Here is a 17,165-nt window from a genome sequence, read left to right as displayed (position 1 = left end):
GTCTTCACTGTTAAGTCAATGTACGTTTTTACTTCGTTTTCTTTTAAGAATATATTGTGTAAAATCAGTCTTTTTGAGGAGCATATCATTTAGAAAAAGTTATCTGTGAAGAAGAAGGATCAGAACTTTCCCAGCGTTACCATGTGTTTTTGATCTCTTCATGTCGAAGACAAAAAAATTGTACATGTTTGTTGAATGTGTGAACAATGTGAATGACCTGACAGCAACATACAATGTATACAGGGCATAAGGGGCAGTCAAATGAAAACGAGACAGAAAAATGTAGGTAAATTGTCTATTACTTCAAAAGTAATAGCCATAACTGTCAATACATTTATCCCACTGTGAGACAAGATGGTCACCGTCTTCAGAGAAAAAGATTGTGGTTCCTTATGGAATCATGACTACATCCAGGCGTACATCTGTTCGTCTGAAGCAAATCGACAGCCACGAATGTCTTTCTTCAGGGCTCCAGCAATCTGGAACTCTCATGGGAGAGATCGGGACTTAAAAGTGGATGTGTAAAAGTTTCCCGGTGAAACGTCTGCAGAGAAGTCGAAATAATAGGCACGCCTGCTCCGGGAAAGTCATGATGTCCTTTGTCTTTTACTGCAAGGGCCTACTGCTCATTGATTTTCTGCGAAACGGCGCCTTAATTAATGCACAGCAGTAAGTGGACACTTTGAAAAAAATGAAGTGCACCTTCAGGTCCAGACGCCTAGGAAAACTGACGGGCGGCATCATTCTGTTGTAGGATATGCTCGCCCACATGCTGACAAGGTTATTTCGACTACGCTACAGTAGTTTCGCTGGGAAGCCCTTATCATCCTCCATACAGTCCCGATCTCTTCCCGTATGATTTCCATATTTTTGGAGCCGTGACGAAAGACATTCGTGGTGGTCGATTTGCTTCGGACGAAGAGGTGCACGCCTGGGTACAATCATGGTTCCACAGGCAACCGCAAACATTTTTTCCATAGTCACTAATCGTCTTGTTTCACAGTGGGATAAATTTTTCAACGGTTACGCGATTTCTTTTGCAATTATAAACACTTTTTTCCGTACGTCTCGTTTCCATTTGACTGCCCCTTATACTATCAAAATAGACTATCAAGAACGCAAATGCTCTCACTTCACTGCTCATGTTCTGGCTAGGACGATGTAGGATGAGTCATGGACGAGTAATGGCATAAATAAAAATATATAAAAAAGCGGCTGGTTGTTGTATTTCTGAAAATAATATAATGCACAGTCACGGAGTTAAACAACCAGCAAAATGGATAAATTATTGATAGGATAAAAGTTCTAGGTGGATCCTTCTTTTGGCGTAGTAACCAGTGTCATCAGAGAAAACTACCAAGCTATGCCTTTATAGAAGGGGGAGAGTTTAATCGCCCTTGAATAGATTGGGAAAATCACAAAATCCATAAGAAGCTGGTGACGCTAAACTTCCTGTAAAATTGTGCTAACAGCCATCAAGAGCAGTTAATGGAAACTGAAGGAACTATTAATGGAGATCTTAATGTTTCAGTTTACTTTAACATCAAAATTCATCATTTATTTCATCTTGAATTACGATGTGTACACTTACTCCATAGAATGTTTTCTTATGAATTAAAGTGCATGCACAAGATGAGACAATACTAGAGTGACACAAGAGGTCTAGAAAAATATATCCCTCTGCAACTATATTTTCATATGAATATGTCCCATGTGCATACTGGTAATAATCACATGATAACTGTAATTGAAACACTTTCTCCTGAACACAGTTAATTCTGTCAAACTATTTAAGAAAATGCGAAAAATTAGGCACTTCCCCATTTTAATAATTTTAATTTAGTCATTTGATTAACTATAATTAAATCTTAAAAAGCACCCATGTAAATATTATCTTGTTAAACATTTATTCCTTTTAGATATAGACCTCTATACTTTACTTCAGTGTTGGCTTCACAGTAATATAATGTTGCAACGTACTGGTAAAAATGTTTCTCAACCTCAGCGGTGACACAAACAAGTAATGCCATAGCTTTCTTCTACTATTGCATGGATCAAGATTTTGACACACTTAGTAGCAAAATGTGTCATTTATTGCCTTACACCAGCAATTACCGAAGGTTACATAATATAGACCTTAGACAGTAGATTAGTTTTAGTATTCAAAAAATTCATAGGAAATTTCTCAGCCAATTTAAGCATGCACAAATACATTGTTGTATAGTTGGAAATATGTAGTATATTTATAACACTGATAAGAACTTGAAATTACACAGTGGCCACTTGGCCACATGCCCACAACCAGGAAGAAAACCCAAGATTTATGTTTTCCATTGTAGTCAACACATTTGGTTCCACTGTCACTTAAAGACAACTAGCTAATGAACGTATTTCTTATAGCACCCTTATTAAAAGGTCGTATGCTTTATTGGAAGAAACTGCCATCAATTTTTTCTGGGAGATCTTAGGAACGTGGCAAAGTTGCTATGTTTTTAGAAGAGCCAGCAAACAAAAGAGTGAAACCTCATTGACTTTGAAGTTGAGGAGTCTACTGTAGTATCTACAAAAGTATTAGAGGTAGAAAACCTATATCTTAATGAGTGCCCTGGAATTTTTTCCAGACTGTCATTGCGTAGTACTAAGGAAAGGAAATAGTAGACCATCAGTACAGGATGTCCCGTTTACCTCGCTCACCCAAAATAACTTTTTCTGATGTGTTAAATGAAAAATTGTTTTAACTAGTGTTTTTAACATCACTGAGTAGCTTTTGCTGAGGGTATGCATTGTATGTATCCCCAAAGGTGTAATATATATGAGTAGAGGTTAAATATTTAAATGGAACTATGTGCATTTTATTCAAGAATACACTTACCCTCTCCAAGAGTTATTCAAAAATTTATCACACTGTACCATTTTTGTTAGTAAAACGTACATGTACAAACGATAAAGAGTGCACAGGATGTGAAGAAACCGAACGATCTACTTCCCTGATTGTACATTACGTACACAGTGTAGAACTGTAGTAGAAGTGTGGGGTTTGTTTATGATTTCCGACTCATGTAAACCCTAGTACTCCTCCTCCCCCCCCCCCCCTCCGCCCACCTCATTTGTTTCTGCTTTAGCGTACGGTACACTGCATACCAGTGTAGTCATGTATCAGAGTAACTTAGTAACTGTATGGCGATAGTACACATTGTGAATACAATTTTTGTTATGCGAAGGTGTATGATGTACACGAATGATGATAATGCAGAAAAGCTGTTGAGCTACGGAGAAAGTACTTTGACAGGAACTAATTCAGTAACTTTAAGTTTTTATGTTCATTACTGTTAGTGAACATTATAATTATTACGTTATTATGTCTATCTTGTACTCTACTGCACATACCTGCACTCTAATTAGCTGTAGGCGGCGAAATTTTGTTTAGGCGCTACTACTGTACAGCAGACGCTTCCCTGATAAGCCAACGCCTTCTCGCTGGATGTTTGGTCGTCTCATTTCTCATCTACGTGAAACGGGAAGTTTAAATGCAAGTCCTCGAAATCGTCGTATAACACGAAAAGACGAGGCTGCTGAGGTCGCTGTGCTCGCTGCCGTAGCCGTAAATCCTCAACTCAGCACACGACGAATTCAACACGAAGTTGGTATCTCGAAAGTGCACATCCCATTCTGAAACTGCATAAATTCCATCCTTAGCATGCTCATTTACACCAAGAACTTCATGTATGACTTCAACAATAGGGTTCGATTTTGTAAGTGGGCTCAGTAACAACTTCAGACTAATCGTAATTTCTTCTCAGATGTTGTTTTTACCGACAAGGCGTCATTTTCGCACAAGGAATTGTCAGTATGAGAAATATGCATTATTGATCCATCAAAAATCCACGATGTCCACGACAGCTAGAACATCAACGTCCATTGGAACGTTAATTTTGGTGCAGAGTTATTGGAGATATCATTATAGGCCCTTTCTTTGTAAATAGCAACCAAAATGCAGACCATAGGCCCGATTTTTTTAGACACACTCTTCCTGTTCTCTTGGACGCAGTACCTCTGAATCATAGGATGGTCATGTGATATCAGCATGATGGATGGCCTGCAGATAGCGCCTTACGAGTACGACGAATTCTGGACCGTAAATAACCTAACAGGTGGATTGGATGTGGTGGGCCAGTTAATTAGCCTGCCCGGTCTTCGGTCCTTACAACGCGGGATTGCTGTCTGAGCAGTCAAGGATGCTGTCTACCAAAATGTTCCAACAACACCAGAGGACATACAGCAACACATTATTGATGCTTGTACAGCCATCACAGAAGACGTAGTATGCGATGAAGCACGTCCTTTATCGACAGAGCGACCTTGTGTATGAATGCCAATGGTCACCATTTTGAACATGTGGTATAAACGCTCTATTTTTCATGCAGTGGTAGCATCACAGTAAAAGTTACTACAAAGGGCTGTGTTACATCTGCATTGTCATAAGTACTGTTATACGATACTGTACAATAACAAGATCCCGTTACTGTAGAATGGCAGTACTGTTGCATTCAGTGTTTATTGGTAATTTGTAAAATGTTGGAACGCTCCTGAAAGAAGTTAAATAATTTAGTTAATGAAATGCACTGAAGTGATGTTTAAATTAGAGAAGTTATGTATTATTTATCATTTCCATAGCTACTAGTTTCGTGGATAGAATGGTACAGTGTCATACATTTTTGAATAGCTCTTGGAGAGGGTGAGTGGATTCTTGAATAAAATGTACATGGTGCCACTAAAAAATTTTAACCTCTGCCTCGTATCTCCTGTTTGGATACATAAAACGTAAAGCCTCGGCAAGAACGACCTAATGATGTCAAAATACATTGGTTGAAACAATTTTTCACTTAATGCGCCAGAAAAAAGTTATTTTTTATGAGCAATACAAATAGGACAGCCTGTATATTGGGTGAGCATTAATAAAAGTGACCAACGGCATGAATTGATTCCTGATTGGAATGAAGGAAAAGAGGTTCAAATGGAGGAAAAAAGGTCCTATGGACATGAGTCCAGAAATGCATCGTTGCCACGATTGATGGTGCTAATGAGTGAAATGTCCTCTGACCACGTGTCGTATGTTCCTTCTGTGCTGCAGGCTGTGTGATTTACAGAGTGTATTTTAAGCAGCAGAATTGCCCGGTATTCATATCGGGAACAAGTCGAGATGGTGTTTCTGTACGGCCAAGCAGATGGAAACGGTCGAGAGTCAGCGCGACTATATCAAAACAAGTACCCTCACAGACACCAAACACAATACACAACATGTAATGCCCTTTTACGCGGCTTGTTGCCTACGTGAATATATGACAATTCTGCTTCTTACAGCATGCTGCGTCAATCACACAGCCCACATTTCACGAGGAACACACGGCACTTGGTCAGAGGAACTGTCATTCGACAGCGCCATCTACCGTGGCAACACTACATTTCCGTACACACGTTCATAAGACCTCTTATACTCCATCATTTCCAGTCAGGAATCCGCTCTTATATATAAATTTATATTTGCAGATAAGATGCCATACCTAGCACTTTCTTTCAAATTAAAGTGATTCTGTGTAGTGGTCAAAAACAGTTGTTTTTAACAAATAGTTAATCTGAGTTTAAATGAAACTAAGCATGGTATACCTTATCGTGGTTTTTTTCAGATTTCGTTTTTGATTTCCATTTATTTACATTAAAGCATCTGAACTTAGTGTAGTCATCGACTGAATTTTGTATGAATATGATGAAAGAGTTACAAAATTAGCTAAATCGTGCACACTATTAGGAAAAAAGCAAAAGCTGATATATTTTAGTGAAATTGTATTTCCAATATATAGGTAAATTTATTTTGCCTCTAATTTCTTGTGTGGGATACTAATAATAACACTGGGATTATGTTATCTTAATAATATACATTTTTAGATTGATATGAAGCTCATGACTAAATAAATGAAGATACTTATTAATGTAATTGATGTTCCTAAACTGTTCTTAATATTAGCAAAGAGCTTCAATACTCAAATTTCCATCTTTTGCTGAACAGTCTTTGAGTTCATAAACAATTTTATAATGATTTATTTAATAAAGAGATTACTGCTCAATAATAACACTTAAAATCTTCTATTCCAGCAGTGACAGCAATTCAGTAGTAACTGCTTGAACATTATGGGATGAAACGTGATGATTTGTAAAAGATACCGCAGAATTGCCATACTGCAATTCTACATTGATTTTAGAATACAGAGTAGAGCACAAAAATTGAGGAGCTTGTTTTCGAACTCATGTATCTCCATCTCAGACCAATGTCACATTTTTGTAACAAAAACTTCGCTATGTGTATTTTTTCTTTCATTTTACTTACTATTTCATTTTGGAAACAGCATTTTCTGTTTAAAACTGTGTTAGAGAATGAGTGTCATTTAGAAAGTGATCTATCCCACGCTGGTTTCCAAACACATTGATGGACGTCACCAAATTGTAAAATTGCAGCTACGACGTTGCCAAACTTTTATTCATTGGCTTATATTCATAAATGTAAGGGCCAACAGAATATTTTTTTACCAATTACGCTATCACAATACTGAAAACTGCCAGAAAAAATGAAAGATAGTCAGTGGCAGCAGTTTTCAGTGGCAGATTTTGTGCAAATGTGCTGTAGGAGTAAAAGTGTGTGGTGCTACATTTTGCAGCATGCTTACAACTTTTGGCAAAGTGAGTAATGTGAACAGTTTTAAAGTAAATTAGGGGTTGACTGACAGACATTATGCCAAGCTTTATATGATAAGGTGTTGTCTTTTCAGTCCAAGAGAACGTAATTACAAAGGGAATAACCGTTGAATCTTTCTATCAAGTTTTCTATTTCTTTTCGTCACTTTCAGCCTAAAACTTTTTTTCTACCCAGCAAATTCAACAGTGTTCGACATGTTTGTTTTTTAAGTTAAACTGATAAACATTGTACACGTTTTAATAACAATAAACAGACAAATCCTGTTGCTTTGCTTCAGAGTGGGGTGATTTAACTCGAAAACCCAAAATGTATCTTCTAAAACACACCATAAGATCCATGACTTTTCTTTCCATTATTTCCACATTTAGAGCATAGAAACAGAGCCATGAACCAAACAACAGGCTCCATGGTTCAATGTTAAACACGCAAATTAAAATTCGTTTGCAGCAAATTTTCATTTCTCGGAGATACATCATTTTGTAAATATGCTCTTCAATTTTTCATGATTTCTGGTACTAGTTAATACTATTATTACAGAAGTTACATATCCTTTCACACATTTTAATTACTTGACATTTCCTCTGTGTTGCTATATTACTACGCCACCTCATTTTAGAAGCAGCAGTGATAGAAATTCTTTTAAATGTTTTGCAGTTGGCTTACCGGGACATGGCCACAGGTACAGGATTGATGGAGCCTGATGGTGAAGGTCGGCCCCTATTGTCTCTTCAAGATCTGGAAAGTCGTGTAGTTTTTACACGTTGCAAGGTAATATGATAAGTGGAATATTTCACATTTCATTGGTAGTCAAATGCTGCAAACTAGTATTAGTTAGTCAGATGGTGTTTAAGTGCAATGGTACTTACCCTGAAGCACAGACAAAGATGCATGCACCTCCATGTGTGCGCATGCAAGCACATACATAGGCACACAGTCTTACTCACTCAGATTTAATACAAAAAAGTCGAGGATGGCATTTAGATACAGAATAGAAGAGAACAGGGACTTATTTTTGAACTCAGTTTAGTCAACTAAACACAAATTATTTAGAGTTGCAGCATTATACTTGTACAGCAAATCTCAAAGTAAATGCTCTGATCCATAGTATGACTGAATGTGACTGTTTTGCAGCTTCATGCATTTTTTGCTATAATTGTTTGGTTTCCATGTGTTCTTCACATATCCATTCATTAATTTGGTACCTAAAAATGAATATATGTAATGTAATAACCTAAATTTTAAATTTACTTTTCAAAATGAGAAATTGGAGGAAATGAAGTAATGAAGAAAATTAATTAGAACTCCAAACCATATATCTCTCATTCTTTGACAAAGTGCCGAAAACCATAGTGTTTCATAGATAAATACACAGACCACCTTGAAAGAGTTATAATTTTGTAAGATGATTGTATATGACACATTAAGGCTGTGACGGACCAGAAATCAAACTTGTTCCAATTTTGTAATATTTTAGTACATAAAATAATGAAGCATTATTGTTTTAACTTTGTAAACATACTTCTTTGACACATGTTTCCAACTTCGCCATAGCGTTTGTAACGTGGGAAAAATTTTTCAGTTATCATAAACTCCCAGTTATGATTCTGCTTTCGAATTAAGTTCGTATGCACAGAGGATTGCAATATTGGACAGGTAATCACGATCAGGTTTTGAAGCACATCCAGAAATACAGAATTAGATTTACTATGGTTTCACTAAATGTCTATGCATTGACGTTGGAACTTGTTAGTTGAGGAAGATCACGTATTCGCATTTGCGAATGTGGACCACCATCAGCTCTGTAATGTAATGTCGACAATGAAACTTTGTGTCGGACAGGAATCGAACCCGGTTTTCCCGTTCACCACGTATGGTCACCGTACGATTAGGCTATCCGAGCACACCCTACGACCAGACCCAAACTTACAATTTTCATGTCGTCAACCATATGTCTACAACCTGCACTCCTACGTCCATTATGTATATTTCTGTACAGGGGTGACATTTCACCTGAAAGTCACTTGCCCGGTATCAATAGATAAATACGATACTGCAATGCATGTGTTGTTCAGAAGTACGGTGCAACATTCCATCGGACATGTATAGCAGCTGCTGAGCGCTCCTCTACTGTTGAGAGAAGGCTGAGTAGACGGACTTGTATATCGCGCGCATCCGGTAAAATTTTCGTGTTTCCTGTTTTCACAGCGAATAAGAAAATTGTCGTGTCGGTTTGCGCGCACCATGAGTGAGAGCAAACGCCACGGCAAGTCGGTGGTGTGCCCGTCGGGGACGATTCCCACAGTCAGCCGATAAACCAGCTGACGAGTCGATTGACGATCGGCCAGAAAGACGAAACTCGGAATACGAACTGGGAACCATCGCAGAGGATGGCGCAGGCGACGAGTGTGACGCTTTCCGCCACAACCTCTTCGAAGACGTGGAACCTCTACAGGCGCCAAGTGATTCCAACGGCACAGGGAAGAACAACCACGACCCAAGAACACCATCTCCACTTTTCTAGATCGAATACCGGGGTGAAGACTGGTTGGACTTCTTTGAGGAAACTGCGACGAGCGAGATCAGCGCTACGTGTGTAAACAACGACCCAACGAGGCACTCAAGCATGTCCTCGACAGGTACACCGTCTCTGCACCACAAAGTAACAGCAGCAGCAGAAGAAGATAGCGACTATAACTGAGACACTCCTCAGAGGGCTGCCGTGGCTGTGCAGCATGGACAAAGTCCGCAAAGTTTCGGGGATGTGGCTATTAGGCTGCATAATAAGACGAAAAAGAAGTAACCACCGCTGTTTTTCTTGGCCGTGGACACAGCTGAGAGCCAGAGGTAGAGGAAGGAAGTCTTCGAGATCACCAAGCCTCTCTCCGCGGAACTCGACTCCAAGCCCCAGTGCTTCAGGTTCAAAATGGTTCAAATGGCTCTCAGCGCTATGGGACTTAACATCTGAGGTCATCAGTCCCCTAGAACTTAGAACTACTTAAACCTAACTAACCTAAGGACATCACACACATCCATGTCCGAGGCAGGATTCGAACCTGCGACAGTAGCGGTCGCGCGGTTCCAGACTGAAGCGCCTAGAACCGCTCGGCCACAACAGCCGGCGTGCTTCAGGTGCCAAGAAGAAGACCACGTGGCAAAATATACTGAGGCGACAAAAGTCATGGAATAGAGATATGAACATACATAAATGGCAGTAGTATCACGTATACAAGGTCTGATAGGGCAGTGCATTAGTGGAGCTGTCATTTGTAATCAGGTGATTCATGTGAAAAGGTTTCCGACGTGATTATGGCCGCACGCCAGCAATTGAGAGACTTTGAACGCGGTATGGTAGTTGCAACTAGGGGCATGGGACATTCCATTTCGGAAATCGTTAAGCAATTCAATATTCGGAGACCCACCACAATGTAGTGAGTGAGAATACCACATTTGAGGCATTACCACTCAGCATGGACGCGACATTGCCTAGAGCGCCTCTCCTGGGCTCGTGACAATATCTGTTGGATCCTAGACGACTGGAAAACCGTGACCTAGTCAGATGAGTCCCAGCTTAAGCTGGTAAGAGGTGGTGGTACGGTTAGGGTGTGGCGCAGACCGCACGAAGTAATGGAATCGAGTTTTCAACAAGGCACTGCGCAAGCTGGTGGTGACTCCATTATGGTATGGTCTGTGTTTGCAGGGAATGGACTGAGTCTTCTGGTCCAATTGAAACAATCATTGACTGGGAATGGATATGTTCGGCTACTTGGAGATCATTAGCAGGCATTCATGGATGGAATTTCTATGTATGACGATATGGCCATGTCACTGGGCCACAATTGTTCGCGACTGGTTTGAAGAACATTCTGGACAATTCGAGCGAATGACTTGGCCACCTAGAACATCGAACATTTATGAGACATAATCGAGAGGTCAGTTCGTGCACAAAATCATGCAACGGCAACGCTTTGATAATTATGGACGGCTGTAGTGGCAACATGGCTCAGTATTTCTGCATGGGACTTCCAACGACTTACTGAGTCTACGACACGTCAAGTTTCTGCACGAAGCCAGGCTAAAGGAGATCCAAGACGATATTGTGAGGTATCCCATTACTTTCGTCACCTCCGTGTATTGCTGCTGCCACGAAAAATGTGTCAAGTGTGGTGGGAAACACGCCAGTCAAGCTTGCACACTAAATAAGAATGACAGACCGACATGTGCTCGCTGTGGCGCATCGCATGTCGCAAACTGGCACGGTTGCAAGGTATTCTCACGTTGCAACAGCACCGATAAGATGACACAGAATTCGGAGCAGGAAAGATTGGCGGTAGCCGTTTAAACGAGAAAGAAACTTCGCCGAAGAGAAAGAAGACGCTGCAGAAACGCGGATTTACGCTCGGAGGCGAGCAGAGGCATGCCAGCAGCAGCCTCCCATCCCGCGCAGCCGGTGCCCCCCTCCACCAGTGAGTTGTGGAGGGGGAAGAGGGGCAGCGGGGCAACGCGCTTCAGAGCGAAAGCAGTCAGCGCCAGTGCGGCGCAGGAGCAAGTCGCAGGTGAAGTAGCAGCTGGCGCAACAACGAGCATCAGAGAACTACCAGCGTGCCAACATCGACGCTGCCCTAGAGGAAGCGGATTCGCGTTACAGGATGGCGCTCCACCGCGATATGGAGGCCGTCTGCCTCCTGCTACGGGAACCTTACCATCGACAGCCACAGGTTTGGTAGCGAGCGGCGCAGGCTCACGTGCACGACGAAGGCCTCGCCGACGGAAGGTCGATCACTACACCTTCAGAGGTCACAAAACACTTCAGCAGGACGATCGCATGGATCGCCCTGAGATGGCAAGGAAGAAGAAAATGGTGGTCATCCGCGCCTCACAGACAATGAAGACCAACAGAGACGACAGCATCAAATCTAGCCAAGAAGTACAAAGCATCGATTTTGTCAACGGACACGGCAACGTGATGAACAGTGAAATACCGGACCTCACGGAACCAGAGGTGACGCAGCGTGACAGTTACAAATAAAACTGGCTGTACTCCAGCAAACAGAAGAACAACAACAAGCGGTACACACAACTAACACTACCTCTGACCTTCCCTCCCATCACATTAGAAGACAAGTAAGGTTGAAAACCCAGCTGTTTTGGTCGGATTTCAGAGGTTTTCCTTGGCTATAAGGTGAATACCGGAACTCTTCCCATTAACTCTCCAAATTAAATTTCCAATTGAGGAATTTAAGTACCTCCGTCCCCATAACCTTGCGACAAATACTGAACCGATAAACAAAATATATAACCTTGTAAATTCCCACGGCTGAGAAGGTTAGCCAGCATGTCCTTAAACAGCCCGCTTCTCCCCCTCAGGGAGGAGACAAAAACCCTCGAAGAGTAGTCTCACCTAGCACGTGATGAAGATAACGAGTTACGGTATCGAAATATCCTGCAAGAACGACGCTGAGATCCGTTAGAATACCGGACACCTCAAAGATGTCAACAGATCGATCGGAAAGCCTGAAGAATTACAACACATTTTCAGTTTAGTATAAGCGAAGTGGTGCTTTTTCCTGAAAGGAAATTTGTACGTTGGGGAATGAGAAAGATCTGGAAGGCGGTATGTAACACTTTACATGCGAGCGAGAGGCGAGTTATAGATCGGAAGCTTCCACGATGATTAGGTGGCTTTCCCAGTGATGGTTGACGAGCAGTAATTGTATTCCCAGAGACGGGGTCGGCTGCGAATAGCTACATACATATTGTCAACGCGTGTTCCGTTTCTCAAGTGAGACCCTTGGTATAGTCGCGCCTACAGCCTCTGTCTTGAGCTCCATTTTTCTGTATCGACAAATCTGTCGAAGAAAATCGGTGCAGGAGTCAGCTGCTGTGTTAATCAGTAGAATTTAGAACTTTTTCCAGATTGCTTTTCGGAAGTTATCTGTGCGTAGAAGTGGTATTCTCTATGAACAAACAGCGTGCACTACATGGCACATGATTGACCTGAGTTGGGTACTTGATATTGGACAGTAAACATCGTTTAGTCAGTAGTGTGTTACACATTACTTGACAAAAAGAAGGTCCGAGTTGTATCTCTTTCCCGATCTTTCACTATCGAGGGACTCAGCGAGATTATTGACATATATCAGCTCTAAGTTGTTCTTATCACCCTATTGTTATTGTGTTCAGTCTAGCCCCATTGATTGCTGTGGCTGTTGAAGTTTCCAATGATAAAATTAACTTTGACGTTGTTACATTTTCTACGTTGCCTCTAGAGAAATCTGCATTCAATGATTTTCATATTAAGGAGACAGTAATGCAACGTAGTTCTACAGTCAGCACTATCTGAAGGTTTTGTGTAGCAAATACTGCACTGCCGTATTGTCTGTGTAACCTTGTAACACAACCCTCCTTCGATGTTTTCTGTATTCCATCTCTATGGGTGACATGTTGGTAGGGGACACCGGAGCTGTATTTGTGGCATAGGTTTTGTGATAGTTCTTGTTTGTATGCAGACCCACCCTCGATGTTAATAGAGATGATTGTCATTTTTGCTCATGAGAACGTCCTCCAGCTAATCACAAGACTGAATTAGTATGATGCTTCTGAAATGAATCATTTAACTGGCGTACGTTATTGGCGAGAGAACGCTTGAATGTGTTACAATCTCAAGGTAGGGCCATTCTTTGGGGAGGTTCCTTTCATGTCGCTTTAATGCAAGTAATGGAGCAGCAGTACTTTTCTCCAGAACAGTGTTTTTCCTTCTAATATAGTAGGTTGCATTTATCTAGTTTTGGCACTAATACACTATCTGTTCAAATGGCTCTGAGCACTATGGGACTTAACATCTTAGGTCATCAGTCCCCTAGAACTTAGAACTACTTAAACCTAACTAACCTAAGGACATCACACACATCCATGCGCGAGGCAGGATTCGAACCTGCGACCGTAGCATTCCCGCGGTTCCGGACTGCAGTGCCTAGAACCGCACGGCCACCGCGGCCGGCTACACTATCTGAATAAAAAGTATTTGGCCACCTTTTTGTGGACATTAACATGAGATGTGTCCATCCTTCGAGTTTATGACGGCTAGAAATCTGATGGGAACACTTTCAATTTAATGTCTGAATGTCTGTGGAAGAATGGCTGCCCATTCTTCCTCAAGATCCGCAACCAGATGAGGTAGTGGTGTTGGACGCTGGGGTCTGCAGTGAAGTTGAAGTTCCAGCTCATCCCAAAAGTGTTTCATCGAGTTCAGATCAGGACTGTGGACAGACCAGTGGATTTCAGAAACGTTACTGTCCACAAACCATTGTCTCACAGCTGCTTCTTCATGACGGGGTACATTGTCATACGCCTAAAAACAATTTTCGTCTCCGAACTTCTCCCCTACTGTACATAGCAGACAATGCAATAATCCTTTTGCATTTAGCTTTTTCGTGAGCGCAATAAGAGGACCTCACCGTAACCACGAAAAGCACCCCTATACCATAATACCACCTTCTGCATTCTTCAAAATGGTTCAAATGGCTCTGAGCACTATGGGACTTAACTTCTAAGCTCATCAGTTCCCTAGAACTTAGAACTACTTAAACCTAACTTAACCTAAGGACATCACATGCATCCATGCCCGAGGCAGGATTCGAACCTGCGACCGTAGCGGTCGCGCGGTTCCAGACTGTAGCGCCTAGAACCGCTTGGCCACTCCGGCCGGCTGCATTCTTCACTTTTGCCACTGCACGTAATGGCAGGTAACTTTCTTCAGGCATTGGCCAAACTCAAGCCCTTCCATCGGACTGCCACAGTGTACTGCGTGATTCCTCACTCCAGATCCTTCATTTCTTGCCATCACTGTCTAGTGGCATTGCTCTTTTCATCAAGCGCCGTTTGGAATCGACTTACAGAAATGTGTGGCTGTGAAGAACTCCCTACGAATAGTCATATTGGACTGCTGGTAGCACTTTGGAACTCACAAGTGATTCCTTCCATTGATTTCATGCGATTTTGCACAACCAGATCCCTCCGAATTGCTCGTCAGATCCTGTCCGCCAGTACATGGGGGTCTGCCTGCTCTTAGTTTAGCTGTAGTTGTCTCTCTGTGTTTCCACTTCACAATCACATCACCAACAATCGACTTGGACAGCATTAGAAGGGTTCGGATGGCCCTCATGGATTTGTTACTCTGGTGATATCCAATGACTAACCGATGATCAAAGTCAATGAGCTCTCCTGATGGACCCATTCCGCTGTTACTGCCTCTCTACATCCCACACAAGCTGCTGAGCGAACATACTGGGATCCTGTACCCAGACTTTGGAGGAGGTTAAATCGGTAGTTTGTTCCTCCAGTCGTCAGATGAGAGTGTGGTGCAGTTACAGATGATTGTCAGTGCTGTTCTCTTCCGTAAAGTCTTGAGGGCAGTGCTGACCTGGTATTATGCTTCATGAATAGGAAGTCAGGCCAGCGTGTGCTGCTGTGTCGATGCTTCTTGTGCTACAGGGCCCGAATGTGCCTGTTGAACTAACTTTCCTTCTCGCTGGAGAAAGACTGGACATCTCATAGAAGCATTCTCGAAGACTAGTAACGCCCGCCAGTTGATGGACCAATTCCGTCGGATAGTCTGGATGGAGGTGGCGAGCCAACTTCATAGCTTGGTTCTGGGCACTTTGAAGACGTCCTATGTGTTGGTCTGCAGCATTTCCCAGACGACCGCCACGTACTCGAAGAGTGGCCATACAAACTATCTGTAGATGGTCAGACTGACGTCAGGAGGCAGGGCTGACTGTGGATTCAGCACTGGGCAACCTGACGGAAATGCCCATTGCCCAGCAGTGTACGTCTTCAGTGTGGAGGCTCTATGTGACTCGCGTGTCGAACGTGATGCCCAAGTATTTCACACTCTTCGACGATGAGACCTGCGTTCCTTTGTTCTTTTGAGGTGGGAGTGCATTAGGTCTGGTCGCCGAGCGAGGATGATGGTTTACGTCTTCTCTAGGCTGTAAGCAAGACATTCATGGCGGCCCAGGCAACAAACTCATCGAGATCACACTGAAGTTGTCGCTGCATGGGCTGCTGCTAGTACTAAGGTGTACAGTGTCATCCTCATACAACGTCCGCGGAGTATCCTGCGTCTTCGTCATATTAGTGAAGATTGTAATGTACAACATGGGACCTAGAATGGAACCTTACAAGAATCTGTCACGGCTACAGCAGCGAGACAATTCACCCAAACAGGCCTGGAAATGGAGCAAAGAAGGCAGACGTGTGACATGGGATCCCCTGCCGCCAACGATCTGAGGAGGAGGCCCTCGTGCCACACAGAATTGGAAGCTCAGGAAACATGAAGGAGAACGACCACTTTCATGGCATTCTCCATCAGCAGCATCAGTTGGTGAGCTGTTGAATGGCCGCACCAGAATCCAAATTGTTCATTAGGAGGGAGCCATTTCTTGCATATGTGGGCTCTTCAGGTATAATCAGATCGGAAACCTTGAAGAGTGAAGGAATGAGTCTAACTGGGTGATAACTAGTAGGAGATGGAGGATCCTTGTGTGGCTTGCGGATAGCCACTATCTCTATGTGCTTCCAGGCTTCTGGGTACTCCCCCTGTCTCTAGGATGGTATTGAAGATAGCAGCAATCTCGACAGATGCGAGTGGTGGCAGGTGCCAAAGCACCTGGTTTGTGATTGGATTGACCCTTCTAGACTTCTTTCATTGAGCCTCCTCAACTAATTGCGGACCTCCTCCTCCCATTATGGAAGAAGAGCGGTCTAGTACGTCACATCTCTCTAGGAGTAATGGAAGCCTCTTAGGAATCATAGTGATGTGGGTGGGATCAGCAGGATGATCCACCGGAGTGAAATTGGCGGCGAAGTCGTCAGAAAAAGCGTCGGCCTTTGCAATAGACTCACTAATGACGTCCCTCACCTGCAGTGTTGGCATCCGATGTTTCTTGTGGAGAAAGCGCCCAGCATCTCTCCACATGGAACTATGTTTGACGCGAAGTGCGCCAACTCGGTCGGCGCGCTGGTATTTGTTTCAAACCTTGGACAAAGTCCAGGAGAGTGTTCATTATTTTGGTGAGCGTCATCAGTAGGGCGACGAGGTCATTGGATGAGGAGGCGCCTGCAGCCATAGGTGAGGCTAGAGCAGAAGGATCTGTAGCATCACTGCTAGAATTTCAATTACTGTTGATGTTGATTGTAGTTCCATTGCTGAGCCCACGGAATTGTCGTCGTTGATGCAGTTGCTGTTTATCTGGAGTGCACGATGAAGTGGAAGTGCCCTATTCCAGAGGAGCTCCTGAAGATGCAGAGGTGAATGGTTGCTGAGCAGGCTGCAAGTGTGGCTGCAGTGGAGCAGTTGTACGGCCAAAGAGGGCTGATGCAAGGGATTCAACATCGAACTCGGTGGCCAGGTCCACTA

The 17,165-nt window shown here is 42.7% G+C and overlaps 1 protein-coding gene across 1 annotated transcript in view; it reads left to right on the top strand.

Annotated features, from left to right (window-relative positions):
* Positions 1 to 17,165, top strand: part of LOC124722040 — a 1,041,203-nt gene that overhangs the window by 654,707 nt on the left and 369,331 nt on the right. The window contains exon 12 of the mRNA XM_047247232.1: positions 7,403 to 7,516. Coding sequence (XP_047103188.1) covers positions 7,403 to 7,516 — 114 coding nt within the window. The remainder of the gene's footprint in view (positions 1 to 7,402; positions 7,517 to 17,165) is intronic.

The sequence above is a fragment of the Schistocerca piceifrons genome, chromosome X (genome assembly GCF_021461385.2).
Source record: "Schistocerca piceifrons isolate TAMUIC-IGC-003096 chromosome X, iqSchPice1.1, whole genome shotgun sequence".
NCBI lineage: Eukaryota > Metazoa > Arthropoda > Insecta > Orthoptera > Acrididae > Schistocerca > Schistocerca piceifrons.
This window is presented reverse-complemented; position numbering and strand designations above follow the sequence as displayed.